The 24327-nt window shown below is 48.9% G+C and overlaps 1 protein-coding gene across 3 annotated transcripts in view; it reads right to left on the bottom strand.

Moving 5' to 3' along the window:
- ASTN2 (astrotactin 2) overlaps positions 1-18950 on the bottom strand; it is an 876392-nt gene extending 857442 nt beyond the window's left edge. For all 3 annotated transcript variants that reach the window (XM_047831063.1, XM_047831064.1, XM_047831066.1), the window contains exon 1: positions 18488-18950. In XM_047831063.1, the coding sequence (XP_047687019.1) occupies positions 18488-18950 (463 nt within the window). The remainder of the gene's footprint in view (positions 1-18487) is intronic.
- Between the last annotated feature and the right edge of the window lie 5377 nt (positions 18951-24327).

The following is a 24327-nucleotide window of genomic DNA, read 5'->3' as shown; positions in this document are numbered from 1 at the left end:
CATCTGCAAAAGGGAAAACGTCTTGGGTGTCAGCCACGAGAATGTAACGGAGAACGCAGGGAAAACAATTAATAATACTGTCGCTTTCTACAATAACAGATGGTAACTGGAGCTATGCAGGTAATCATTTCATAATGTACAAAAATCACTGAGTCACTATGTTGCACACCTAAAACAAGTATTGTATGCTAGTTATTAATCAATTTTTAAAAGGCCACCCAGGGGCACCTGGGTGGCTCAGTCGGTTGAGCGTCCGACTTCGGCTCAGGTCGCGATCTCGCGGTCCGTGAGTTCGAGCCCTGCGTCGGGCTCTGTGCTGACTGCTCAGAGCCTGGAGCCTGTTTCAGATTCTGTGTCTCCCTCTCTCTCTGCCCCTCCCCCGTTCATGCTCTGTCTCTGTGTCTCAAAAATAAATAAATGTTAAAAGGCCACCCAAAAGGGAAAGGACATTAGGGACATGTGCTGTGGAGTCCCAGGAGGGGCCGTGAACTCCAAGAGTCCAATGACTTGTGCTCCCGGCTCATCTCTGCTATTGCTTCCTTCTCTTTATTGTTTTTTTTCCCCACTTTATTGAGCTACAATTGACATATAACATTGTATAAATTTAAGGTGTACAATGTGTTCATTTGACACACTTATACATTGCTAAATAATAACCAAAGTAGCGTTTGCTAACACCTCCATCACATCACATAATTACCATTTTGTGTTTATAGTGAGGACATTTAAGATCTACTCTCTTAGCACCTTCCAAGTGCATGACATCACTGTTAACTGTAATCAGCATTGGATTCCTCGAACTTACTCACCTCATAACTGGAGGCCTGTACTCTTTGACCAGCATCTCCCCATTTCCCACACACCCCAGTAACCACCCTTATAGCCTCGGTTTCTAGGAGTTTGGCTTTTTGAAATTCCACGTACAAGTGATACCACATAGTATCCGCCTTTCTCGGATTTATTTCACTCAGCACAGTGCCCTCAAGATTTATCCACATTGTCACAACTGGAAGATTTCCTTGTTTCTCATGGCTCAATAATATTCCATAGCGTGTAACACCACACCTTCTTTCTCCATTCATCCGTTGACCGACACAGGTTTGCGTCCTTATCTTGGCTGTTGTGAATAATGCTTCAGTGACCACGAAAGTACATACCTTGTGTGGAACTGCTGCATTACATGGTAATTCTATTTTCAAATTGTTGAGGAACCTCCATACATTTTCCAGAGTGACGACAACAATTTACATTTCCACCAAGAAGGCCAATGGGTGCCTTTCCTCTCCTTTAACTCAGAGTTGGGGACAAAAAATGCTCTCTAAAGGTTCAACCCCTAAACTTCTGTGACTTAATGTCTCTGTCAACCTGAAACATGTATATATTTCAAGAGCTTTTCGCTGGCCTTCTCTCCGGTGACTGGCAGTGTTCTCTATTATATCCCTAAAACATCCTGAGGCTCACAAGCCCTGAATGCTCACACCAATAAGGTAATTCCTCTCCAGCATCCTTAGGACATGTCACTATCAAATCAGTTGCATTTTTAACAGAGGACCAATTTGTTTCCCAAACCTATGGATGCCTGTTATGTGTTTTGCCATTTGAAAATTTAATGGAATGTTATTATGCACGTTAAAAAAAAAACTGTATGAGCATCACAAGGAAGTGGCTTCTAGGAGGACAAAGTTGATTTTACCATAAAAATTACAAAAGTCACTTAAATATTGCTATTGAGCTAGGTCAGGTGCGACAACTATAAAAATTTAGAAAGGAATCATAAAACTCTAGCAGAATTACTTGGCAAGCACTTACGTTCTCAGTCCCCTTTAATGAAACCAACATTGGAGACCATATTTGGTCCATTATGAGCATGGTTTACACAAGAAAGATGGCACGAAACTCCACTCAGCTGACCCAGACTCCAAGAATTCTGGAGTCTACACCAAATAACCGGCAAACATACAGACTTCTATGTATCTTAAGTTACAAGGAAATGTTTAAGGTGCATTATTATTTTTTATGATTCCTTGCTTTAGAAGATTTTTTCTATGAACTGACCAGCCACCAATCCACATGGCCTCACAAATGAGGGTTTCTAAAGTAAACGACTCAACCTAAACCCAGGCAACCCTTTCCTGAAGAGTCTGTCTCCTCATTCAAGTGAGGAAAAGGTTTCAGGTAGGAAAGGAAGAGCTGCTTTATCAGGCAAGTCGGATACCATGTCACAAGGAACACATTCACCCCCAACTTTGTGGGGGTGATAAATTGTGATATTCATTGTGATAAATGACTCCCTTGCTGGGTCCAGTTTCTTTTAGTTCCCCAGCAGGAAAAGTCATTATCTTATTTTCCCTCTCGCATATGTATCGGTCTATATGTATAATGTATGTGTGTGTGTGTGTGTGTGTGTGTGTGTGTGTGTGTAGGATATATACAAGGATGTGTGTGTTATGTATAAACACATACAACATGCACATGTTTATATATACATACATATGTTTTACATGTATACATTTTTTTTTCAAGCAGTGGTCAGTAAAGAAGGGGGCTCCCTGCCTGAGGACTGAAGTATATCTTGGAGGCAGATTCTGGGGCCTGAGCATGCATGGAGCAACTTTGTAAAGTTGGCTTAATATTGAATATAAGAAGGTCAATGAGCTTTCTCCAATCACAGTACCTCCATAAAATATTATGGCAGGAACATTACCCATCTCCTTCCTAATATATTGTACATGGGGCACAGAGGATGATGCTGTGGTCTACCCACAGCACTGTGCTTGTACAACATATTTTAAAGCTGTGGAATCTTTATTAATATATCTGAGTTGCTTGTAAGAAACTTTCAGAGAGACACAGGACAAGTCACTTTCTCTCTGTCACCAAATGTGGCTGTTCAGGCGCGTATTTATTCCACAAGACTCCCAGCAAATTCTTCATCATGATCATTGCTGGGGACTGAGACAGGGCAAGGGAAAGGCATTCAATTTTTCCTTTATAATATCCCTGAACGGTTTGCATTTGGTACAGCAAGCTGGTATGCTTTTCGTTAAAATTAAATTAAAATTTACTAAGCATGCATGCACTAGCTGCTGGAGTTACAGATGTGAAAGAGACAAGGTGTTTAGCTTAGGAAGGTTAAAGACTAGGAAGAGAGGCAGACAATTAGCCAATAACAGTATTTCCATGAAACAAAGAACTTCAATGAATACACCAAGGGCTTGGAAGAGAACTGTTCTTCGTGATGCCAGGAGAGTCATCTTGGAAGCAGTTAAAGTACATCCGAGCTGGATCTTAAAAGATAGGTAGTAGCTATGAGGCAGGAAAGGTATTTTTTTAATGCATATATTAGAGGAAATCTGACAATTGAGTGGGCAATTTTTAAATTTTTTTTTTTTTAGTTTTTTTAATGTTTATTTTTGAGAGAGACAGAGAGACAGAGAGACAGAGTATGAGTGGGAGAGGGGCAGAGAGAGAGAGGGAGACACAGAATCAGAAACAGACTCCAGGCTCTGAGCTGTCAGCACAGAGCCCAACGCAGGGCTCAAACTCACAAACTGCGAGATCGAGATCGTGACCTGAGTCGACTGAGGTATGCAGGCACCCCTGTGGGCAAAATTTAAATTTTAAATGAATATTTTTGTCTCAGTGGTTGGGCTGGATCTATGTGTTCCCAAAGTATGGTATGAGGGATAAATTTAGAGGTCCTGTTAATATTACATATATACATTCATCTATTTGTGCATGTATGTAGCTATTTGTATATAGATATGTTTCCTTTAATAGTTACATAGTTACTCTTACAGGCCATCTTCTATTTATAGCAAGTTATTCTAGTTTTCCATTTGTGATAGTGATACAAAGATTCCTTTAAAAAAAATGCAGCTAATCCCATTTATTATGTGACCTTGTACAATTGGCCTGATCTCTCTGAATGGTCATGTCTTCATCTGTAATATGGAGATACTAAAAATACCCATGAAAAGAGGTGTTTTTTTTTTTTCTTTAAATCAGAAAGTACAAATGTTATCACCATAGACTATGAACTCCTTGCATTTCTGGGCCCCCAGGGACTGGGCACACAACTGGGATGGAAGAATCACTGAATAATGACTAAGGGGCTTAGCTCCAGGCAAGGGGAGCTTAAGGTGAACCAGGGGTTGTTGTAGGGAATTCAGTTTTGTCTAGAAAATGTGAATAGAATTCATCTCCCATGCAAACCCCAGTGATAGCAGCGGCTGCTGAAGACACTGCATTTGAGAAGTGATCTAAAGCCAATGAAGTTGCTGATTGGCAATGTCTGATCACAAGTATTTCCCACTTGTGCGGATCTTCATTCAACAAATATTTACTGGGTGCCTACTACGCGATGGGCGTGGCTCTAGGCACCTGGGATCCCAGTAGGTGGACAAGACTGGAAGATTCCTCCATTCTTGTGGAGGACTGTATGCAGCCCCACCTTCCCCAGCTTCTTGAAGGAGAGCTGGCTCCAACAATATTCCTCAATCTCATCTGAGGCTGCAAGAGGAACTGTCCTTTATTCGAGGTCCTCTAGCAAGGGAAAGGCAGACACAGGACCAAAATTGAAGGCGTTTGCCTCCCAATGCAGTACAGTCTGCTATTTAGCATACTTGGAAACCTGTTTGGTTTCCCAAGGTTTGCAGCTCTGCCCTTTCTCAGCCACCAGCCTTCCCATTTGCTGTCCCCTTTGGCTATCTATTCCCCAGCTGGGAACAGGGAGCCAGGTGAAAGGGGTACCCCTCCCTTAGAGGCATCTACAGTTTGGAGAGGTGGCTCTGAGAGGCCAGGAGAATAAAGTGGAGAGAGAAAAGCAGGGAGGGAGGGACAGGGAAGTCACCTATTGGCAGACGAGTAATTGGTTACTTTGGGCGGTCAGTTCTCCAGTCTCCCTCCCTGGGGGAGACTAGAAAGAAAGTAATTGAAGAAGGTTCCCTAACAAATTAGTGTGAGACTGGGCTTGAAATTTTGAGTTGCACCTGGATTCAGAGCTGAGGGTTTGATCTTCAGAGGCCTCAGGAAGGATGCAGAGAGGGAGGAAGGAAGGGAGGGAGGTCTTACTCCTCTGCAGCAGCTTCCAGTCTCAGAGACTCCTCGAGGGAGCCCTTTTCTCCCTCCCGGGCTCCTGCTGAGCTGGCTGGGCCGAGAAGAACCTCACAGATCACAGGGTTTAATCTAACCACAACAGAAATGGGGTGGGTGGAGGGGTTGGGGGGGGGGTGCGGAAAGCCCAAAATGCAGAAGGGATGGAACCACAGACACCCAGCAGAACTGAGACCAAACCCCAGGATTCCTGGCTCATAGTCCTGGCCACCAGATCACCCTGCCCCCTGGGTTCCAGGAGGTCTTTACTCCCAAGACTCCCTTTGAATTGGCTTAAGTCCCTCCAACTACAAAGAAAGTGGGGAAGGGGCAGGTCCGAGGGATGAAGGTACAGGCCTATTTATTTCTGTTTACTTAACGAACACCAAGGTACCATCTGCTGAGGGGCAGGCAAACATTAGTTCTTGAAACCCTAACAATCTCCCAAATAAGCAACGGAAAACCCCAATGAGGTGGGTACCCTCTATGGTGCTGTTCACAAACTATTGCTCCTGAGGTTGTCCATGTTGCATTCATTTGGTCAGAAAACCTCCACTCAGCACCCACTATACGCTGTGTCCTGCACTTCGTGGTTCAGAGAGCAAAAAGATGAACAAGGCACATTCCCTACCTTTGAGGGGCCGTTAGGTAAAGGTTTGAAAATGAATGGGACAGAAAGCTATGAAGGGACTGTATACCCGGGTGAGGGAGGACTTCTTGGAGGAAGTGATATTTAAGTTTCATGAACAAGGGAGAAAATGGAAAATGAATTCACAGAAGAAGGCGCATTTTTTGGGACTTTTAGGCTCTGAAAAGGAATTTTTTAAAGAGAAATGGAAAACAAAAGGATTTTGTTTTTGGTTTTTTACTTTACATACAGCTGGAGTTGGGGAGAGGGGCAGAAGGAGAGAGAGAAAAACTTAAGCAGGCGTCACACTCAGTATGGAGGGCTCTATCCCAAGACCCTGGGATCATGACTTGAGCCAAAATCAAGAGTCGGATGCTCAACCGACTAAGCCACCCAGGTGTCCCAAAAAACAAAGGTTTTAAACAGGAGAGAATGACAAGATCCAATTTGCTTGTTTTGGAAAAGATCCCTGTGGCTACTGAATTCAGCAAGGATCGCAAACGTTTTCTGTAAAGGGTCAGTCGGTAAACATTTTAAGCATTGTGGGCCAGATACTCACTGTTGCTACTACTCAACTTTGCTGTTGTAAATAGAAAACAACCACTGACAATTGATACACCAGTGTAGGGGCATGGCTGCGTTCCAATAAATCTTTATTTGTGGATACGGATGTTTGAATGTCATGTAATTGTCACTATCCTGAAGTGTTACTTTTCACGGGATTCTTTTCACCCATATGAATGAATGAATGAATGAATGAATGAAGTTTACAGGCCGTACAAAAGTGGCAGTAAGCTGGATTTGGCCCGTATGCTGAATACCATATACTAGAAAGAAAGGATGGGGACACAGACACAGCCAGAAGACGGGAGACTGATACAACAGCCCAAGTAAACAAGGATGAAGCTTGAATGAAGGTTATGGCAGTAGGACTGAGAGTCATTCTAGAAGTAAAACCAGTAAGGTTGGCTGAATGAAAGAATGGGGGACAAGAGAAAGGACATTTCAAGAATGACTCCTTTGCTTGGGTAATTGGGTGGATAGAAGCCCAATCTCCTGAAATAGGGGAGATGTGGGAAGAGCAGGTTTGGGGAGCAAATCACATGTTGCCAGTGTGGTCACTGACAGGAGACAGAGAAACAGAGTCCCTGGGGCTTGCCAGGTAAAATACAGGATGTCTGGTTAAATTTTAATTTCCGATCATCAGAGAGTCATTTTAAGTACAACGATGTCCCAAATATTGCACTGGACATAATTCTACTAAGTATTCATTGTCCAAAATTCAAGTTTAACTGGGCATCCTGTATTTTATTTTTTGCATCTATTTTTATTCACAAAGTATGGCAATCCTAAGGGGAGGGGGATGAGCATTTGGGGGGGGAAAATCTTTATCTAAGCCTTGGAGGAGAAAGAGAAGATTCCTCAGAGGAGGTCCTAGCTGAGTTAAGGCTAGGAGTTGGCCAGGTGAATCCGGGATGGGAAAAGCATTCTAACCAGAGAGAATAGCATTTCCATTCAGGATCAAGTGGGGGGAATGTTCCCGGTGCCCTCATAAATCTGCAAGATGTCAGTAAGGCTAGAGCATGAAGCACCAAGGAGAATGGCAGGAGGCAGGTTGAGGAAGTATCCAGGGGCCATCCATGCAGGTCCCTGATGGATATGTTACAGAGTTGGTACACTTCTTAAGGTATAGATTCCCAGGCCCCTCTGGGTACCTCAGCAAGTCTAGGAATGAGAGACTGGGTTCCAAAGTGATTCTAATGAGTAGGGAACTTTAGGGAAAACTGGGAGCTTTCCCTCCAAAAATCCCAAGAGCCTAGGAAGTTGCTGCTGCCTCTAAATCTTGAAAGAAGTAACCCAAGTAATCAGAGCAAAGGCACTATAGTGTGAATGTACAGCCTCCCGTGGGGACAGACCCCTGAGGAGGAAGCTCTGTCCATTTGCAGGGAAGCAGAAGGTCCAGAACGTTCACGCACCCGCCCAACTCCCCAACAGTCCCTCTGAGTCTGGCACCTGGCTCTCCTTGGGCGCTCTCGACTCAGTGCAAGTGAACCAGACGTCTCTGTGACTTTCCTTGCCACCCCACCCCCTTCCGTCCTCCGCCCACAGTCACCACTGAAATGATTCCCCCAAATGCAGCTATTACTGTGACTGGAAATCTCTTTACTGCTGATTCTGCTAATGGAAATGTTCCTTCCCTTTTCGGCTGCTTGCAAAGCCACTCGTGACTTTCCTGGGTGCTTGAGAGCAAGGCTTTGTCAGCCAGCCACCACCAGAAGGGAGAGAATTCTGCCCCGATTGCCTCCTACAACACCCACCTGCCTCAGACTCAGGCTCTAAGAGCTTCTCTGTCCAAACTGTCCTCAGACAACCCTGGAGTCCCCTGCTCCCCCCTGCTTCTGGAGAAGGAGCAGAGATCAGTGGTCAATTGCATTCCTTTTTGCCTGGCCTGGGGGAGAAGGAAAGGGAGGGGGGAGTTGTAAGGACAGCGTGCTGGAGAGGAATGAGGGGGAAGGGAAAAGTAATTTGCATTCATTATTTATTGAAACCTCCACCTCTTTCCAAAAAAGGATTCCAGGTGGCTAAGAGGCTTGGAGCGCAAACCTTGCCAGACAGACACGGTACTGGGTGCTTTGCACGTAACATCTCTGTAAGGATCCCGGGCTTCGTGCAAGTAAAAACCAAGCACGGTGCTAGGCACTCATGAAAATCTAGTTTACGGAGGGAGAGCTCTCCAAAAATAATGGTCACAGCAACCCCAAAAAGTGATCATTATGTCGTCTTCACTTTACCGATGAGCAAACAGGCTCAGAGAGGTGGCCCACAGAAGTCGGCAGTTAAGACGTAGAGCATCTGGGATTTGATCCCAGGGCTCTTGGTCCTCAGAGCTGATGCGTGTTCCACCCCAGAACACTGCCTCTCAATCGACAGAGCTGGGCTGGAGCCTGGATTAGCTCTGGGATCTTGGAAAATGTATTCTGCTTTGCCAGGTAAATCAGGGAGTTGGGCTGGAACTCAGAGGATTTTACCCAGTTCTAATATTCTACGAAAGGTATACATTTATTTGGATTTTTACAGCATTATATCTAAATGTCATAGATTCGTATATATATCCCATATGTATAGATAATGTAATATAAATTCCATTCTCAAGGCGGGAACATTAAAAGCACAGGATGCTGCAAAGAAGCGTTCAGTGGACAAAACTCAACATGGGGTGTAGAGGAGAGCACCTGGTCAAAAGGGGGCTGGATCTCTGACAAGGGACGTCCTGGCAATTTCTACAAAGAGAAGAGAGAGCTTCTCCACGTGCCTGAAAGGACAGGTCCCCCAGGATGACACTATGCCTAGCACAAGGAGGGATTTCCCTAAGCACCGAGAGAAGAGGAAAGTGGAAAAGGAAGAAGGGAGAGCAGAAAGCAAAGAGGGGGTGAGGAAAGAAGGAAGGGAGAGAGTGGAGAAGGCATGGAAGTGTAGGAATTTGCCTGTGGAGTACTCGGGGATGATGAGTGGCATCTAGAGAAAATGAGACCAGGCCTCGTGCTCTCTTGGCGAACCACCGCACAGAGCGGAAGGGCCTGGGGAGATGCTGAGTCAGCTCCCGGCAGCCCAGAAACAAGGTGTTCAGTCCCTTGGGCCTGTGAGGCTGTCACACCTGAAGTTCTTGTATAGAAACGTCTGCAACTTCTTGGTAATGAGAGCAGGAAGAGATAAAAAGTAAGAGAGGTTGTCAAAGAGATGGAAACTGAAGAGCACACTTACTTGCATGCAGCAGACGAAGGGAGAGAGTAGGGGGGTTAGAACCAGACAGACCTGCCTGGGTTTGGAGCCAGCCCGGCAGTATAATCACTGTGTGCTCTTGGGCATGTCCCTTAACCTCTCTGAGCCTCAGAGTTCACCTAAAACATGGCCCAAATCTGGTCTTTCAGGCCCGTAGAGAGGATGAAATGAGAGAACAGATACACCAGCATGGCATCTGGGGCACAGTAAATGTTCAATAAATGTCCTCACATAGCCTGCTTCATGCCAGAATGATAAAGTCTGGAACACCCGGGCCCCCCACCCCTAGTGGCCCAGTTGCCCTCCCCCAGGCGGGAGGAAGACACATCAGAGGAGGGGTCAGTAGACTGAGATCTGGTTCTGGCTTCATCACCGTCTTGCTACGTGACCTCGACTTCCCCATCTTTAGACAGAAACGTTTTGTTTAGATAATGTCCTAAATTACTACATTTGGCGATTCCAAAACCATGGTGTATCATCTTCCCCAAAACATTCATTGCTTCTCTGTTTGCCACGATGCAAAAAGTTCCAATCCCTTATCTGGCTTCCATGATTTGCAAAAGAACATCTTCCCTAAACCCAGCACACTTTTCTCCAATCAAACTGACCTCATTCTGAGTCCTATAAACACCCTCAGATTATTAGGGAGATAGGAGAAGGTAGAGGAAATGGCTAGGAGAGCTCAAAGAGAGAAGTCTCTATGGGAGGGGCGGCATTCCAGCTCAGATGTTAAGACTGATGAGTGCAATTCCAACACCTCTCCAGTTTTGCCCAGTACGGATGCCCATTCTAGACCACCATCATGCCTCACCTGAACAGACTCCTACAGGCCTTCCGGCTTCTGTCTCTGCTCCTGTACACAGAAGCCTAAGTAATTCTTACCAAGCGTACATCAGATGTTGATGCTCTTTTGCTTAAAATCCTGCCTGGCTCTCTACTTCCTCTCCTGTCCTGTCCTCCTTTGCTCACTCCACTCTGGATGCACCGGCCTTCTTGCTAAGCCTTGGGCATCCCAGGCATGCTCCCCAGTCAGGTCTCTGCTGGAACAGTTCTCTGCCTGGAATGTTCCCTTCGTAGATCACTGCTTGGCCAACTCCTTCACCAACTTCAAGTCTTGGTTCTAATCCTACATTCTCAATGAGCTCCTCTCTCTCTGCTCTATGTAACATGAAAACCCATCTCCTCATCTCCAAAATTTCCCTTTTACTTAATTTCCTTTTGTTCATAGAATTTATCACCTTCTCACATACTACCTAATTTTATTTATTATGTGCATCATTAGCGCCCTCTCCTCGCCACACACCCACCCACACCCTCACTGGCTCACTTCTCTATATGAGCTCTCTGAATATAAGAGTGCTCTGTCTTTTGTTCTCTGTTGTATCGTAAGCACCTGCAACAGTGCCTAGCACAGTATAGGTGCTCAATAGTTAAGGGACTAGTCATAATTATAGTACTCTTTTCTAATGTTTATTTGTTTATGTATTTATTTTTGCAAGAGCGAGACAGAGCCCAACACGGGGATCGAACCCACAGACCACAAGATCAAGACCTGAGCCAAAGTCGGATGCCTAACTGACTGAGCCACCCAGGCACCCCTATACTACTCTTTTATATTGATAGTGGGCGTTAAGGCTCCAGTGTGAGGTCAAGAGAGGCTGCAAAGATGTGGTGATATTTAAATTCAGTCTCAAAGGTAAGAAGGAATTTTCCCAGGGGGGGAGTCACAAAACAAGAAGGGAGGGTTCTTACCATAGGGCACTCTGGACAGAGTCAGATCACAGACCTTATACCACAATAAGGAGCTTGAACTTCATACTAAGAACTGTGGGGAAGCAGTGAAGTGCTTTATTTTTTTTTTAATTTTTTTTTAACGTTTATTTATTTTTGAGACAGAAAGAGGCAGAGCATGAATGGGGGAGGGGCAGAGAGCTAGGGAGACACAGAATCGGAAGCAGGCTCCAGGCTCCGAGCTGTCAGCACAGACCCCGACGCGGGGCTCAAACTCACGGACTGCGAGATCATGAGCTGAGCTGAAGTCGGACGCTTAACCGACTGAGCCACCCAGGCACCCCGAGTGAAGTGCTTTAGAAGAGAACAACCACGATCAGATTTGGGCTTTCAATGCAGTCACGCTGTCGGCAAGTACAGAGGGTAGATTAGAGGCAAAGTGACCATGGGGCTGACTTCTAAAATTGTAGTGGAGAGAAGCCTTGAGGTGTGAGCCTCCCCCTTTGACAATGGGGATGGAGAAACGGTTTCTCTTCAGGTGAAAACCCTAAGAGTTTACACCACACAGCAACCCCGTCGATGCTTCACTCACAGACTGGACTGCTTGCATGTTCTAGCACACCGGTAGGGAAGCTACAAAGGTTTCAGTCCTGGATCTTACATTGTGTAGTCCCCATCCATCCCCCTTTCCCATCCAAAGGGACGTCTTTATGGGGACTGTTGTCCAGGAGAACTACAGACAGCAGCAAAGAGCCAGAGGAAGGAGAGCGCTGGCAAGGGAGAACAGATCCTGTCCCTCCAAGCACTGCTGTCTGCCTCCTTCCAGGGCAGAAAGTCTGCAAGCTCTCCCAGAAAGGAGAGACACCAGCTCGCTCTCTCTCTCTCGTTATAGTTAATCTTCTGTTGCCACTAGCTGGTCAGTGAGAGAACTTGGGAAAGCATGAGCTCTGTAAAGGAAGCAACCCCGTAATGCTGCTCTACCGCAAGGTTAAATACAACTTTCTTCCCTTTCCTGGAAAAGAGCAGGCTGCTTCTGCTCACCCCGAAAAGCAGCTAGAGTAAAAAGCAATGAGGCTTCCTCCTCCCCCAGAACAAAACCTATCAGCTCTGGTTCTCGGGAGAGATTGGAGCCAACCAGCTGGATACTTGGGCAGGAGAACAAATTCAGTTTCCCTAGGGATATTTTTCTCCCTAGATTTTGGTTTTTCGGGCATTTTGTGTGTGTGGTTTTTTTGTGGTTTTTTGTTTTGGGGGGTTTCTTTTGCAGGGAGGAGAGTTTGTTCAACTGAGTTTCAGACACTGAGACATATTTAAACACACAGTCATGTGTTCAAGGTCCAGTGTGATGGAAAGAAACACAGAGTGGGACCCAAGACCACTGGGTTTAAGTCTGAACTGCTAGTCCTCAAGAAGGTTTCTTCCCCAGTCTGAATGCCCATGTTACCATATAAAACTCTGTGTACTCTGAGCCCATGAGCATTGACTGTCATGCTAAAAGTTTTCATGAATTCACCCAAGGACGTCACTGTCACTCTCCACCCTTCTCTCCCTGAAGCACATGTGTTCACACTGTCCTATGGCAGCCAAGGCCTAATTTACAGCAAAGCAAGGACGTGAGAAACAGATTTTGCTTGCCAGAGGCCATTTCAAACCTGCCGAACTTGCTAGAAATTAAAATTACAGAATACTCTTGCAGCCTGAGGGCCCAGTTCAGGAAACCTATCAAGCTGTGGGTCACACCAAAGCCTACAGAGTGGTGCTATCTCAGTTGGTGTCACTGACCCCCCGAAACAGCAAATCTGGCTGGCCCTGACTGGACTTGAGCCTCTGTAACACAGCTGAAGCGAATCCACCTCTCTCCCTGACCCACTGCCTTCTCAGGAACTTGGTACGTTCTGAGGGCAGATAATACATCTCTATCTGCCCTGATTATTAAATATATTTCATCATATTCAAGCTGGTAAAAGGCTGGGGATGGGGGAGGGAAGCAAGTGGAAAGAGGAAGAAGATTCAGATCAGAGCCCACCGAACACGCCCCTAACTGCGACCCTCATTTACAATATCCCAGGAAGCTGGACCATCACAGCAGGATGGGGCCTGGAGTGTGGTACTACTCCAATACTTTATTTGGTGCTAAGGACCTGGTGCCCAATTGAGAAAGGAACATATGTATTTTTAAACCTAGCTTTGTTGGAAGATATCACATTCGTCATCTTGTCCACCCCAGAATTTCTCTCTCTGACCCATAAGGAAAAGAACACTGGAACTGATTTTAATGAGTAGTCTGTGGACAGAAATCCCTACAGAAGACCCAGATTACTACTATTTGTATGTTTTTTTCTCCCTATTAATAACTGGCATCAACCTTCAGAATTAAGCTGGAAACCAAAAAGGGCAGATAGTCTCATTGTCTCCTAGGACTTCGGTTCTGTGTCCAAATGCCTGCCAGATAGCTGTATAGTGTCTGCTTACAGGCTTTCTTCAATATGGATCCTATAATCATTAGAGGTCAGGATGCTGAGTTCTGGACAGCTTCCTGGGAACCAGCCCCCTAGTATTTGCTCCTTGCACAGAAAAAAAGCACGTTCCTCATTCCCTGTTGACATGTGAAGCAAGTTCCTCCGGCCCTTTGTGAACTGTCCTTGTTAGGCTAAATTCTCTGCTTCTAGCAACCTTTCTGATTTGGTGCCTGGGTCCTAATTCCTTCCAGAGGCTTTTCTCTTTTGGTATCCATTTTTGTCTCTGTTTTCATGAATCTTTGCAGACCAGGCCAATCAGCTTCCTGCAAAGAGCATCCTTTTGGGGCAGAACTTCAGGACACTTGCCAGACGTACTCATACAGGTACATTCAGACATACTGACGGACAGGCTTTCCTTTCTACGTACCCTCCCCCAAATAGAGAGTACACTCCTCAGCTATGCTATTGCTATACCAAGGCAGCTTAGTAAGAAATGTTGATAACGAGGGCTTCCTCAATTTTATCTTTTTCCCCCTTTTGCTGAATCAAGGCTGATGGTAAACAGCCCAGTCCAGCTACTGTCAGGTCCAGGAAGAAGGATGCCATTTCCCTACCTGTGGGCATGAAAGCTAAATCCACAAGCGGACTCCAGGGCTGCCTGGGGGCAAATGAGGACTGAGTGATGTGCAAGTTCACCTCTGAAGCCCTGCACGGCACTTGCTCCTGTTTAAATTCTTTTCTTTTCAATCAGTCCTTCCCAACACCCTGTGTTACCAGCAAAAGAAAGGAGACAGTGAGAAGCCAGATGAGCTAGTCAGAGTAACAGAGTGCATCAGGGCACTTCAAGTTCATAGCGTCTCTACACTGAAGGATTATTTTAGGGCTTCTCTACCCACTCATATTACCACACAAAGCACTGAAGCTCTGGGGATAAATGACTTGTTCAAGGTCACAGTGGGCCACAGCTGAGATTTCCAGATCTTAACCAACACTAAGCTCCCAAGCTGCATGGAAGCTTCCAACTTCTCCTCCAACCTCTCCCCCCACAAAGGCCTCATGCATTTTTTTTTCCCCTTTCTGGAAGTTTCCCCAGGCTTCTCTGAATCTACAGAGATGTGTTCCCTCCCCGATGTTATAGAACGTGTAATCTCCGTCACTCATTGGCACCATTAAATAGAATGCCCTCTGATATCCCATGAATCATGGAACTTTGAGCTGGCAGGGTCATCAAAGGTCATGCCTTACTTTCAAACTCTCATACTTTGGCACCCTAGTGTAGCTGAAGTTCCTCTGAGAAATGTTGCTGTCATGTTGATGATTGGTGTATTTCTCTCCAAGACCCTGCCCCAGGCCCTCCATAAATGTAACCAACCCCTGAACACATCTTTGCCAATACACAACTACCAAGAAGGTAGGTGTCTGGTAGAATGAGATTCTGGTTCCAGGTCTGCCATTTACCCGCACTGCGACCTTGGACTAGATACCTGACCTCTCCAAAAATGCTTCCTGATCCGTGAAATGGTAATAACTGCAATGCTGACTTCATATGTTTTATGTGGATTAAAAATAAACGGTAAACGTGAAGTTCTTAGCACCTCATTAAGGATTCAATAACTATTTGCTATTTCTCGATCACTTTCAAGGAAATTCACTCTGTCAGTGCCAGTGACTTATATAATCAGATTCTAAAGAAGAGGCCCAGACACTGAAAATTGGGGGGAAACTTCAAGTCTGAGGCAAACTTCCATCTATATAAAGCAGACTAGAACATGATGGGAGAGAAGAGCTATGGAGAGGCATTACCGATAATAGAGCCAATAACTGGAACAAGAGAAGCAGAACGGAGGGAGACAGGGCCAGATATGCAGGGGACTTTGGTGACTGGGGATGGTAGGCAATGCATGCACCCTGAGGTCCACCAACTATCAGTAAGATGGGAACTGCACCTTTCATTTGTTTGTTCGCCCCCTTTAACGCCAAGGACATTTTCCCACCACCAACTCTGAGCCCACAACCCAAAGCATGGCCCGAGGGCTTCTGCGGACACTACCACCCCCTAGTGGTGGCTCCACACACCCCACTATTGGCAGGATTTGGCATTTGCTGACTGCGTAGGCAATTGTGGCGTATATCGTCTCCAAATCCCTCGAACTGTCCAGGAAGTGGTGAAAGACTCGCCCAGCACACCAGAGACAAAACACTAAGCGAGGATGTTTGAAAGGTCTGGGGATGAAATGATGGGATGGAGCTACCTTGGGACCTTAGGGAAGATAAGGCCATAAATGACTCAGTGCCCCCCACCCCCAGACACACACACACATGCACCCACACCGGCCCTCGTTTCCAGCCAGCCTGGCCCTCCCAGAGCTCATTGTGCACTCCATGTTTACATGCAAACAGTGGAAGACCAACACAAATAAAAAACCCACGTCTCCCTACACAGCTCCTGCTACACTCGGCCATCTGGTGACTACCTCGCTAGCCAAATCCCCCGGAGGGAGCGCCTGAGCTGCCAGTCCAGGGCGCTGGGGGGAGAAGAAGGAGGCAAGACACAATTCCCCACATGCATCCTAAGGGCTCAGAGCTGCCGAGAAGGACAGCAACCCCCCACTCCTCAGCAGGCGGTCCCCAGCCGCCCGGCTCAGCTGCCTTGCGTCAGAGAAGGCGGAAGGCTCCAAGCGGAGGGCGCCTGGAGACTCTCCAGCCGATGCTGGGGTCCTGGGGGATTCAAGACTTCCAGCTCCCCACGCAGCTCCTCACTCAGCTTGCCCCAGCTCCCAGGCACCCACTCCCTCTTGAAAGCCTAAGTTTCAAAAGGCAGAGATTGCCAGCTTCCGGAATTCTTCGGGGACTCCGATAGCTGGCTGGACCGGGTCCTCCACATCCTTGGGGAACTGGAATGCTCTGGGGTCTTTGCTTCCAAGTCATGCCATACCCTAGAACGTCCCCCTCTACGAACTTACTTGAACAGCCATTTAGGAAGCCTCCCACTCATGACCTCTCAGGGCACCCTAGAGTAGAGAGATCACGAGGATGGAAGAAATGTGAACCTGTAAGTGGTGCTGAAGGCACACCCTTCGGGTCGCTAGAAGGACCCTTCCCTGCGAGGAGGCGGCAGGAGTCAGCCCTGAGCCCTGGGTTAGCTTTTCGCCCTAAGAACCCCTATCTCCACCCTCACCCCTTCCTTTGAAATGGACAGGCCCACAGGTGCACGTGGGAAGAGCTACTGGTGTGTGTGCATGTGTGTGTCGGTGTGTGTATTCTTGAGTGAGTGAGTGTGTGTGTGTGTGTGTGTGTGTGTGTCGCACGCTAGACGCGCCGCCGCGGGAAGTCCCCAGGGAACCTGCAAGGCGCACTCCCGCCGCGCCTCCCAGAAAGCTCAGCAAAGCTCAGGTTACAGCCAGCTGGGGAGAGCCCCCGGGCCAGACGCCCGAGGCTGGAGCACCGACCGCGAGCGGGCCTGGCATTCCCTCAAATCTCCAGAGGCGGCCAGCGTGAAAGGGAAGGGGGGCGGGGGTCACAAAAACACATTTTAAAATATTATGGCTCCCAGGAGAGAGGATTCTAGTCTCCGGATTCGTCTTTAGGGCTTCTCGGGCAAGCGAAGAGTTAACCTCGGAGGTTCAAGCTGGGATCCCGAAAGCGCTTCACCGGCGAGACGCCAGGGCCGAGCCGGATCCCGAGAAGGCACGGATCCGGGGAAGAAGGGCTCGGGAGTCTCCCGGCGAGCCCCCGGCGCCTTCCAGGCGCTGTCGTTGGCCAGACTCCGACAGCCAATCGCGCCCCGCGCCCCCGAAAGGGGAGGAGAGCGAGCGATCCGCGAGCGCGGGAGAGCTAAGGGGGAACGTTTTTGTAAACGCTCTCCGAGATAATTAAGCTATCAATTACCCGGGTGGGAAATCAGCCGCGCTTCCCGCAGCTCCTCGGAAGGGCCGACTCCTCCGGGATTGGCGCTGGGAACCAGCAGGCAGCGAGCTGCTGGCGAACTTTCCGATTAACTTTTCCATTTGAGCCCCCACCCCACCCCCACCCTTTTTCCCTTCCCTGCCGTTTTCTGGCCTTTGAGTTGTTATTATTGGTCCAGCGAGTGCGCCGTGAGGACCGACCTGCTGTCCCCTGGAAGGGGGATAGAAATGCGACTGCGACAAGGACGGTGGGGGGAGAATCAGAGAACCTGGACGCGGCGACCTCAGAAATCACTCAACCCTCCCCTGCCCCATTTCACAGATGGCCAAAACTGAGGCCCAGGGAGGGGAAGCGACTTGGCCAAGGTCACACAACCCACACGGAGACCGAGTTTACGCGGGTTGGGTGATCCCACACGGAGCTTCTCTGCTCCGATTCTCGAGAAAATCTATCTGGAAGAGCCTCGCCTCCAACTCCGAGGTGAGAGTGAGGGGGCGGTAACCGCGAGCGGCCAGGGACAGTGCCCGGAGGAGCGGCGAGCGGCTGGACGACCCGGGTCCCCAGCTCCAACACACTCAGCCATCTGGGTTCTCCGGCGTCGGGGATGGATCGCGGCAGAGCTCAACGCCCGGGCTGAGAGAGCGGGGGACACAGGTCCCCACTGCGGGAGTGTCGGCACGCCCCCGAGCTCCCGCCACGCGATCTCGGGGACCTCCTGCCCGTCCTGCTCTCCAACCACCTGTACGTCCTCCGGGCCCCGCGGCCGCCCTCTCCCAACCCCGCTCGGGGCAGCCCGGGGCGGGGATCCCCAGGGCGCCCCCACCCGTCCGGCTTCACTTAGGGGCTCGGGGCTCCTCGGGATCCCGCGCGTGCCGGCGCCCAGCCTTACCCAGGGTGAAGAAGGGCAGCTCGGTGTTGTCCAGGTCGTCTTGCACGGCGATGCGCCCCGGCAGCTCGTTACGCACAAAGAGCAGGAGGCGCGACTCGGCGGCGGTGCCCGCGGAGCCGGCGGAGCCCGAGGACGCGGCGGCGGCGGCGGCGGCGGCGGCGGCGGCCCCGGTCCCGGTCCCGGTCCCGGCCCCGGTCCCGGCCCCTGCGCGGGCGCCGCTCCAGCCGATGTCGCTCTCCCGCAGGGCGGGCAGCGTGGACACCGTGACGGTCTTGAGCCGGCACGGGCTGTCGGGCTCCCGCGAGGCGGCGGCGGTGGCGCCGGCCAGCAGCGGCCGCGGCGGCAGCAGGAACAGGAACAGCAGCAGCAGCGGCGGCGGCGGCGCCGGGTGGAAGCCGAGCCTCAGCCGCCCCCGGAGCCCCGAGCCGGAGCCGGGGCTGCGCCGGGCGCCGGCGGCCGCCATGGCGGGAGGGGCTGCGGTGCTGCGAGCGGCGGCGGCGGCGGCGGCGGCGAAGAAGGAGGAAGCGGAGGAAGCGGCGGCGGCGGCGGCGGACGCCGGAGCTAACCAGGACGCCGGAGCTAAGGAGCCGTGGGAGCCGCGCGCCAGCAGCCCCCAGCTCCCGGCTCCGCCTCCCGATCGGCCCTGGACCGCCCCCCCGCGCCGCCTCCCCGGGCCCCGCCGCCCGCCCCCCCTCCCTTCCTGGCTCCCCCCAGCAGACCCCGAGCGTTCCGGAGGCCCCGCCCGGCCTCGTGCAAATCCCAGTCGCCCCCTCTCCTTTCCCAGGATCCCCCAATGCCACCCTCACGATGGTCTTTAGTCACACCACCCCTCTCCAGATTCTTGACACTTAAGGACCCCTCGCGCCTCCTCTAATTCCTCCCGGCTCAGCCCAGCTCGCCCAGCCTCACCCCCACCCCTGGCTCAACCCTCGGGCTGCACCTGGGGGCGCGCCTCGGCCCAGCCTGGCTCCAAGCCCCTCCCTCTAGGGGGTAGGGGGCGCCTCTTGATGGCCAAGACTTAACTTTGTCTCCCCAGGAGCCCAGTAACAAGTCCTGGACCCTCTTCTAGTCCCTGAAATAATTGAGCCCCCCTACTCACCCTCTTTCCCGCAACTCGCGTATTCAGTCTCCAGACACCAGGATCCCACCTCTCTCCTCCACCCAGGCTTCCGGGGTTGCATTAAATGCTTGTAGACGGAGGGGTGTCATACCCCACCCTCTAGCCCCCAAATTGACTCGGGCCTGGAAGCTCTGGCCCCCTAAGCTGCCGCCCGCCCTGCAAGCCCGCCCACTCTCGCGCTTGTGTTTTGGATCCCTACTCCGAGCTTGGAGCAGCTCTACTTGGCTGCTTCTGTTCTCTGCGTGAAATTCCTGAAAAGGGTATGAGGTAGAGAGACCTGCTACTCTGTCTGCTTCTGGCTCCCATGGGCTCCTACGTCCTCTCCCCCATTCCCAGAGGAGGGGTCTGTTCACCAGTTCTTTCCCCCACCCCAGTCCTTCCAGATTCAAGTTGAGCTGGAAACCTAGGCCCTGTGTCTGAGGGCCCTGTGCCCTTTGGCCTTGGGCTGATTCTCCGTGACCCACATGACCTCAGATCCTTTCGGGAGAGCCATCGCTGGCATCCTGGGGGATCTAGTGCTTGGGCAGCCCCCCTTCCCCACTCCCCTTACTTCTCCTCACCTCTCCTCTCTGTTTTCTCTTTCATCTCTACTCATGTCATTCCTCCTCTTCTTGACTTTAATCATATAAATGCTTCCTCCCTATACTTTGTGAGACATCTCCCATCTCTCTCTATTGCTTCACCCATCTGCACTTTTTTGTGGAGTGTCTGTGCGCGAACTTGTCTTCCCTCTTTGCCTCTTCTCTCCTTTTCTGTCTTTAACTCTTCACACGCATTGCCCTTTCCCCTCTACCGTCACATTTTATTTACTCTGTTATGACTTTGGATAAAGGCAGAAGACTGAAAAGAAGGAGAAATCAAACCTATGTTGTGACCTTGGACGTAATACTGCTGGTTAAGCACTCCAAATGCTAGGCAAGTATATATGTTAGCTTTTATACGTAACCATACTCCGTGGAGATGGGTATTATGATTCCCATTTTTCAGATGAAGAAACTGAGATCAGGAGGTCAGGGAGGTGAAGGGACTTCCCAAGGTCACACATCTGGTGAGCAAAAAAAAGCTGAGATCTAAACTGCAGGCTCCAAAGCCTTCGCTGTTTCTATTAAGTCATACTGTCCTCAGTGACCTTGGAAAAACCCACCTATCGAAGATGCGAAAGGCACATCTGCATGTGTGTGTTTAGGTCTGTTTCAGCTCTGAGGTTTGTAAGATAGGTTTCTCCTGTCTCAGTTTACTAATCTTGTGAACCCAAGGTGGGGGGGAGGTGGAATCTGGCCTTTCAAGTCCTCTGATTCTAAACCATCTCCTGCCTCTCTAATGCCTGCTCCAGTTCATTTACTCCTCCAAAATATGTCGTCCTGCCTCCCTCAGTCTCTCCTTTGTACCCTTACAATCCGCCACTATCCTCTGCAATGGGGCTTTCTGATTCTCTATGCCCCTTTCTTCAAATATGCTGACATAGTCCATTTATAGAAGTGCACACCAGGAAAAAAGGGCTCCCTTATGTAAGGCAGAGTCTGTGCAAGTCCTTCGTGGACCTCTGGTACAAAGGCCTGTCGAATGCGACCAACGCTACCATTCATTCATTCACCACCCAATGCCCAGGGCTCCTCCCAGGCACTGTATGGGGATGCAGAGAGGGATAAACACAGCTCCTGCCCTTGAAGAGTTTATAATGATGGGGGTGCAAGGTGTGGGGATGAGATGAGCACAGAAATATCTCAGGTACCAGGCAGGCACGAAGACATGTGTCTTTTTATGAGGTGTTTTGAAACTTAGGCTTGGAGAAATCAAAGAAAGCTTCCCAGAGGAGGAGGCACTGGAGTTGAAACATGAAGGACTCGAAGCGGGGGGGGGGGGGGGGGGGGGTAGACATCCTGGGTTAAAGCTGGCATTTGGCATTTTTGCAACTGTTTGGCATCTGAACGAATCCCTCTCCTGTGCCAGAGGGTGCTTCGCTCTCTGAGGCACAGCCCACGTCCCATGAAGAGGCTGAAATTTCCAGATACCTTCTCAGCCTCCACAGCAGCTAGGACTTGGGCATGTGACTCAGAACTCACCAATCAGATTCACCCCTCCCAGAGGCTGGAAAGGAAGCTGGAATCAGGCAGAATCCCCTTGGGTACCAAAGTGGCACTACTTGGTTCGGTTACATCCAGATTTGATTGCTAGAGGGAATGGTTTTAACAGCACTGGCTTGGAGCACGGTGTCACTGATGTCAACAGTGTGAATTGCCCTATTTATGCCTGACAGCAACTTCAGGAATAGTGTCTCCACCAACCAGTTCTGTGCTGTGATTTGGATCGGTGCTCTTGACTTCATGGACTCTATGCCCCGATCCCGCGCCCTCCTGGAGATTCTAAGTAATCCAATATCACTGTACTGAATTCTGTTTCTGCTTAAATTATCCAGAATTGGTATCTGTTGCTTGCAACTAAGACACCTGGCTGAGAACACAGAAATTGGAAACAGATGGAGGGCAGAGAGGGCAGAGCTTACAAAAGGAAAAGGGGGAAGTTCGGTGAAGGGGGGAGAGGGAGTAATTGAAGACAAGACAGAAAAGGCAGGCAAGGAGTTTGCTGTTCGTCTTCAAGAGGACCAACTTTATCTAGTAGGTAGTGTCGAATCTGGAATAACCACAGGAAAAGAACTCGTATTTCTGAACACAAACTGCGACTTCACAACTTTGTGTGGTGTATCAGTGAACGATGACAATTCCTGCCTTCTGGTGGTGGTGAGGCTTGGGAAATAATTATGCAAAGTGCTTAACATTCTAGGTGCTCAATAAATTATAACTGCTGCTTTGATGTGTCATCCCAGCGATATCTGGAGTTAATCTTGTTATCCCCATTTAATAGATGGCGAGTTTGAGGCTCAGGGTAGCTAAGGAACTTGACTTTGATCCTGTAGTTATCAAGTGGTAAAACTCAGGTCTGACTTCTCACTCCCTGACATCCTACCACAGCACAATTTTTCCTTTTCTCCTCCTCCTACCCCATACTCTATTCCCTTTCTTTCTTTCTTTCTTTCTTTCTTTCTTATATCCATACCACCTGACCGAGGCAGCTTAGCATAGTTGGAAAAGCAGGGACTGGGGTGGCAGACAGGCTTTGGTCTGGATATCATCTTTGCTATTTATCTCCTGGGTCAAGTCAGTTAATAAGTGCCCCTACTCGATCTTTCATTTTCTCACATGCAAAATAAGGAAAGCAGTACCACTTTTCAGGAGCGTGGGAATTAAATGAGATCACATGTATGAAAAATGTCTAGCTTATATTAGGTTCTCCATAATGTTCTAAGTGAATCTAAGCATTTGACATCATCGCATTCACTATTTTCCTCTTCAGCCCCATGTAACAAGATCCTCACCACCGCCACTCTGTTCTAGCCTTATGTGTCTCTTTTCTATTCCCAGAAGGTTCCAAGTTCCTTGCTGCCCCAGTGTTTTCACACAGGCTCTTCCCTCTGCCCGGAGAGATCTCCCTCCAGACTTCACCTTGTTACCTTTCACTAACCTGTAAGTGTCAGCTAGTAAAACACTTTTCCTAAGATGACTAACCACCCAGTCTAAACTAGCCTGAGCTAGCACTAATATAAAGTAGAGATGTAAAACAAGTACTTTGTCAGTGAATGATCAGGTACTTACTGACTTTTTACTCTCACACAGGTATTGTAGTAGGCACTAGCCTTAACTCTGCAGTTAAGAAAACAAACCATCCTTCTGGCTTTCTACAATGAGTACATTATCTTCCCTCCCTCCCTCCCTGCTTCCTTTCCTTCCTTCCTTCTCTCCCAGCTTTCCATGATTCAAGAATATTTTTTTTTTTTTTTACTTTACGTCTTTCTTCCTTAAGCCTTGAGGTGATCTCTAGGACACAGACTCCAGCTCAGGAGGAGTTTGCTATCTCCCGCTTCATCTCTGCTCTATCTAAGCTCCATCTCCCATCCATCCTCTTGGAACCCACAAATCTCCACCATTTGTTTTCTCTCGCTTCAATCATGGCCGTCTCTGTAACTCACTCTGTCCCTTTAGTCCTGCCTTCTCGCTGCAGCACGTTGACTCCACTCATCACCTGGCATGTTGTTTCCTTTCCTATCCTCTCACCACTTCCCCCAGACACTCTTGGTTGCAGCTCCGCCAGCCCCTTGAACAGAGCCCAGCTCCATCAGTTGGTATAGGGTCACTTACAAGATTAAGGTCAATCTTGTATCTTTCCCTTCTATTGTTCTTGTCTCCAAAATAGATCATGGTAAATATGCTTATCACTGCTGCTTCTTCAACGCAGATACCTCTCTTTGGTGTAAGTTCAAATTCTTTTGTAGACCACTTACTCTCCGGCTAATTTCTAATGATTTACCTCTGTGAGCCTTAATGTTGGGGTCATGGGAAGGTTGAATGAGCCAGCAGGTATCAATGGAAGCCCCCAGGGCTCTCGGGCACATAGTAGGTCCTCCAGTAACAGTAGCTTGTTTCCACTACACACGTCTTATTTATTTGGTCCTTCTGTTACTTCTCTGTCTCTTTGCTTCCGACCTTCCATTTCTCATTTCCCTTTTCAGAACATTTCCACTATATCTCATTTAGAGCAAACTTTTACCATTGTCTCTAACTTCTCTTTCGTGAAAAATGAAAGAATATTTTAATCACCGTTGTCTTTCTTCATTTCTGCTTGCATTTGTTTGACTGATTTCTGCTTCAACCCAGCACTTCTCTGA

The sequence above is a fragment of the Prionailurus viverrinus genome, chromosome D4 (genome assembly GCF_022837055.1).
Source record: "Prionailurus viverrinus isolate Anna chromosome D4, UM_Priviv_1.0, whole genome shotgun sequence".
Taxonomy (NCBI): Eukaryota; Metazoa; Chordata; class Mammalia; order Carnivora; family Felidae; genus Prionailurus; species Prionailurus viverrinus.
Note: the sequence above shows the minus strand (reverse complement) of the source record. Positions and strands in the feature narration are given on the sequence as shown.